Source organism: Arachis stenosperma, chromosome 2, assembly GCF_014773155.1.
Source record: "Arachis stenosperma cultivar V10309 chromosome 2, arast.V10309.gnm1.PFL2, whole genome shotgun sequence".
In the NCBI taxonomy this organism is placed as follows: Eukaryota; Viridiplantae; Streptophyta; class Magnoliopsida; order Fabales; family Fabaceae; genus Arachis; species Arachis stenosperma.
In genome coordinates, this window is record NC_080378.1 from 62773382 (window position 1) to 62778922 (window position 5541).

At 25.6% G+C, this 5541-nt stretch overlaps 1 protein-coding gene across 1 annotated transcript; it reads left to right on the top strand.

The window, feature by feature from the left end:
* The first annotated feature begins 461 nt into the window (after positions 1–461).
* Positions 462–2290, top strand: LOC130962126 (uncharacterized). The gene is made up of 2 exons (XM_057888223.1): positions 462–1048; positions 1881–2290. Exons 1-2 carry the CDS (start codon positions 592–594, stop codon positions 2120–2122), a joined length of 699 nt encoding a protein of 232 aa, XP_057744206.1. The 5' UTR covers positions 462–591; the 3' UTR covers positions 2123–2290.
* Positions 2291–5541: the final 3251 nt, after the last annotated feature.

Below are 5541 nucleotides of genomic sequence, written 5' to 3' on the forward strand. Positions count from 1 at the left end.
TGTCGTATCATCTTCTATGGAAGATGAATACACCACAATGATCTTTAACAACAAATTTAAAATCTTATTATATTTTTATTTATTTTATATATTTTTTGGTCTGATATATATCTGAAGGAAGAAAATTTATATATACCAGTACCATAGGAGATTTAAGATTTTTTTTTTCTTTGAATTCTTATCTGGCTGGAAAATTGAAAGAATAGTTATTAATCCTACTATAGTACTAGGGAACCTTCTAAGTTCTAACAAATTTAAGCTTTTAATGATTACAAATATAAAAGTAAATAATTATACAATATTTTTAAACCATACGATGAATATATTCTAAGTTCTAACTTGTAAGAACGTAATACTGGAATAGTATTCCACGTCAGACGAGAGAAGTCTAGCTTGTACTCTCTATGTTATATGCCATCCCCACCATCATTATTATCTCTCTTCTCTCTTACACACACACACACACAAACATAGACTATAAGAGCAACACCAATTATTATGAGCAGTTGAGCACCGTCAAATGATAGCTTAATTATTGTTGGTTACATTACATAGAGTCACACTCAAATCAGTCATCAGCATCAAATTGAGATGGGTGGCAGTGTTAGTAAGAGTACTAGGAAGAGGAGATTCTCAGAAAAATATGTAACGAATTTGAAGGAGAAAGTGATGGTTCTCCAAGAAGAGATAAAGGACGTGATGTATGAGAGGGAGAAGGAGAGTAGAAGCTACGAGAGAGAGATAATGGTGTTCACTTTCAAGGAGGCAGATTGGAAGCAAGAAGGGAAAAGAATGAGGGAGGAAGTGAAGATGCTAAGGAAGATGGTTGAGGAGAAAGAAGAGAGGATAAGAGATTTGGAAGAGAAGAGTAAGAAGGGTAGTAGAAGTAGTAGTGATGAGAAAGAGTGGGAGCAAATGGAGACAAAGCTATTAGTTGAACAGATGAAAGAAGAGAGAGTAAGAAGAGATGAAGCTGTTGAGAAGTGGAAGCATCTCTATCTTGCTATCAAGACTGAGCTTGATGACCTCATTCACAGGACATATCATGGTATAATCTCCCTTCCCCTCTCACTCCATTTTCTTCACTCAATTATTTACCAAAAAAATATTTATTTTCTATCTTCCTTTTTACATTACTCAAGTCCAAATTTTTGGTCCTTGTTCCTCAATTCCGAACGTTGATAATCACGAATAATTTGAAATTATTTATTTTTTTACCTGAATAAAAAACTTAGTCCACCTCATTTTATAATTACTTACTTATCACTTTTGTGATGTTCTCATTTACCTTTTTCATAAATATTTTTAATAATAATCACGTTTGATGTAACCACAAGTGTAATATATATATATATATATATATATATATATATAATACAAAAGAATTATATATGTATTTATAAAATATATAATGGATAATTTAGTGAATGATTTTTAGTGTTTATTTGTTTTAATAATAAATCTGTGTGAAAAATCACTCTTGTTGCATGATATATATAAAAACTTCTCTAATTTTTGTTATGTTCACATATTATTTGTTATAATCAGATTTAAACTTTAAGAAGATTATCAGACGACGAATAAAAGAACATAAAAAGAAACTTTTCTTTTCTTTTTTTTTTTTTATAAGAAAAAAAGCAAAAATTGTAGGGCTCTAGCTTTTGATCATTTTGCGATGTTTCTATTTGATTTAGATTAGTATCCTCAGAAAAGTTGGCGCGGATAGTAGTTTGGTGTTTGATTTTTACCTTTCAATATTAAAAATGAGTATGGTGCTATATTAATTATATAAAAGCTCGAGTTAAAATTCAGGTTGTGTTTTATTTTGTTATTATTTGGTTGAGCCTATTAATTAAATTTTGTTGCCTAATTGTGTGCAGGGGACGGTCTATATTGGAAGGCAGAGGAAAAGGAGATCCAAATGGAAACTATGAAGAAAGAACTTCAAGACAAGGAAGAAACAATCAAAGCATTAAAATCTCATCTCGATTCGTTGGAGCAAGAGAAGTACAAAAAGGAGAGAGAATTTGACTTGTTAAGGCAAAGCTTGAGGATCATGAATGGCAAGAAGTGTTCAGTTCATAAGAAAGAGAAGATCAAGAAAAGTAGATTGGGAACATGAAATTCAACTATATGGACCACAGGCTTACATGGACCACAAGGGTTATATCCAAAATTTAGGAGGTATATGGGGTTGCTTTGTATCTTGCATATGCTATTTTTTTTTTTTTTTGGGGTAAATTATCATTTTAGGTTAGCACTCGAAATATTTTAATTTTAATAACATAATTCTGAGTAACAGACAAATATTAGTAGATCCTAAAGGTTTGACAAAATTTACCAATTATGCAAAGTTTGTCAAATTTTTTCTGTTTTCTTCTGAAAAATGGGATAATTTTGTTAAACAATTGTCAAACTTTTATAATTTGTAAAATGCTAATGCCAATTTTATTTAGAAACTATTTTATCGAAATTAAAATTCTTTGACTGTCAAAATAGTGGTTTCTTATTTTATTTTTTTTAAGAGATAAATGATAAGCAAGTCAATATTTCACATAAACAAAACAAGCTAGGTTTTTTCATAAACATTATTGAAATAGAACAAAGAAATTGAAGATAATCAATTTAAACATTTGGACTTGCTGAATGTGCCAAGTCTGGATTAGCTAGTAAGTGGAAAAGGAACAAATTTGTCATTTATTTTTAGTTTCTCTCAAACAAATTCATTTCTAAAAGTTTTGTTCTACTTCTACTGCTACTTTTATTAGTCTCCAATCGCACGACTCCAAATTGTGAATAACATGATTTGATACGAGTCATTACGTCTGCAATTTGACTCGATAATTTAAATTTGATGATTGAGTTAATAAATTAGATATAGCAAATTGTGCGTCAAAAACGATTCAAAAAAGAAAAGACCCGACTCGAGAAAAAAGACACCTAAAAGAAGATTATAGAGAAGATGTTAAACATGAATTTTGGGGGAAAAAATACAATAAATATTGCATTTTATTAAATATTTTGAAAATAAATAATAAAAACTATTGCGCTAAATGGCGTGTGTCATATGGCAGAGGAATAAAACACTAAAAGGCACCAATAGTGCGTCTCATGATTTCTTCTTATATGCATTTTAACTTCCCTTATCTATTCTTAGACTTTCATTTACCTCCTCCTTTTCTTCTTCAAATCCATCAAACATTTCATTATCTTCACGTATATTTGACTATGGCAATGAACTATGTTGATAGTTTTGTTAATTTTTGCTCTAAAATGTTATTTTATTAATGATATGATATATATTATACTATTTCATCATGTTTTATATATGAATATTATGATTCCATATGATTTACAATTTGTGATTTAAAATTTGACTTGTGGATTTTGTTTTTAAATTGTGATTCAACTACTTTATGTTTTCAAATTTGGGTTTTAAACGGAAAAAAAAATAGTTAGTGAGTCTTAACAATCTCCTATCTGCGGGCCAAAACGGCCGTTGTTTAGTGGGTTTTTAATATTAGGGTCAACATGTTAGAACCTTACCAAAATTAAAATGAGTCCAATTAGAAAATAATACCACTCTAGGATATATTAACAATAATAATAAGTGGAGGGAAAAAATTAGAATAATAATGTGAATAGAGGGTAAAATATCTATCTATCTATTTAATATATTAGAATTGGGTTTTTCCCAAACTAATGGAAGTGAGATATCAATTTCTTATGAATCCATTTTTTCACCAAAATGGATGCACTATTTTTTCTTCTAAGTTTATTTTATAAGAATATCTTTATTATAATTATACTATAATTAGCATTTAAGTAATAATGTATAATTATACTAATTTAAAAAAATATCTTTATTATAGTTATATAAAATTTACTTTAGAAAAATATCTTTATTATAATTATATTACAATATTACAATTAATATTTAACTAATAATGTATAATTATACTAATTTAAAAAAATATCTTTATTATCTATCTATTCTATCTATTCTATTATATAAAAATTGAGTTTTTGCTATTAATGATGGAACTGATGTGACATGCTCTTAAGGTGTTTCCTGATTTATTTCATTTAATTCATTAAAGTAAATCAATGATAATTAATTAATTATATCAATTAATTAGTTTGATTAGATATTCAAATCTCACCATTTATTATAATTTATATGAATTAATTAATTATTTGATTTGATTGAAAGAAATATCAAATTATTTAATACATAATAAATATGATAATAAAATATATGAATTAATTTAATTCGTTTATTTTTTTCAATACCATTATCTATTTATACAAGATCAAATGTTTTTTATTCATTCGCTCTCTTTTCTCTCTCTCTCTTCCTCCCTCCCTCCCTCCCTCTCGTGTTTAGGGTACAATTTTTGTAATTTATTTATTTTTTGTTTCTTTTATCTTTATTTATATATTTCATTTTTTTATATTTTTTAAAATTTTTTATTATTTTAATTACTTATTATTAGGAATATACTTTTTTTCTTTTAACTTCTGATTAACAAAAAAGATGTGTCATCTTTACGTTATTTTTAAATAATCTTGCTATAATTTTGTTTTATAATATTCTATTTAATTTTATCATGTGTACTTCAATTCATATATATATTGTCTTTTTTTGTGATTCACAATTAATATATACATTGTTCGTGTTTGTGGTTTATATGTTAATGTTATAATTGATTCTCTTTATTATTTTTTTTGTGTGTCTCTTTGTTGCTCTTTATTTTAGTTATATTTATTAATTTCTCTGTATTGATACTCTTTTTATTTGAAATATCTTGACAATTTAGAGTGTATGTTGTGACCCATGTGATATTCGTTAATTTAGCGTATCTTTTTAGATGCTTTATATTATAATGTGTTTAAGGAGTTGACTTAAAATTATAATATGATTTATAGTATGCTAAAATATTAGGACATTATCATATAGATATTTTTTATTTGGCCATTAGATTCAACTATATAGAATCTTGAAAATTATGCAATTATGTGATTAGTTATTTTTTCATATAATTATTGTATTGATCATTTATATTTGTGAGACTATTTTTATTATTAATATTTATAAAGATGCTATTATTTATATAATTTATTGAAGCATCTTATTCGTTTAAATTTAATTCTATTGAATTAATTATTCTCGGTGTCATCGCTATTTCTATTTTTATTTTTTTTAATATTATTTAACAAATCTAATAACATAATAACAATTGAAAAAGACAGAACAAAAAAATAAATTTATTTAATAATTTTTTCAGGATATATATGTTTAATTTTTTTTATAGATAATTATTGTAAGGCATGAAAAATTATTAAATTCTAACAATAATTATTAATGATAAATGATCATTATAATTAAAAATAATGTCAATTTAAATGATATACAAATAAATTATGTCAAACATAACAACTTAAAAGGGTTGTTTTTGAAAAAATATAGTTTATGATATTTAATTTTTTACTATTTATTAAAAAAACATAATTACTTAACGATATTTCTTTTTTAAAATC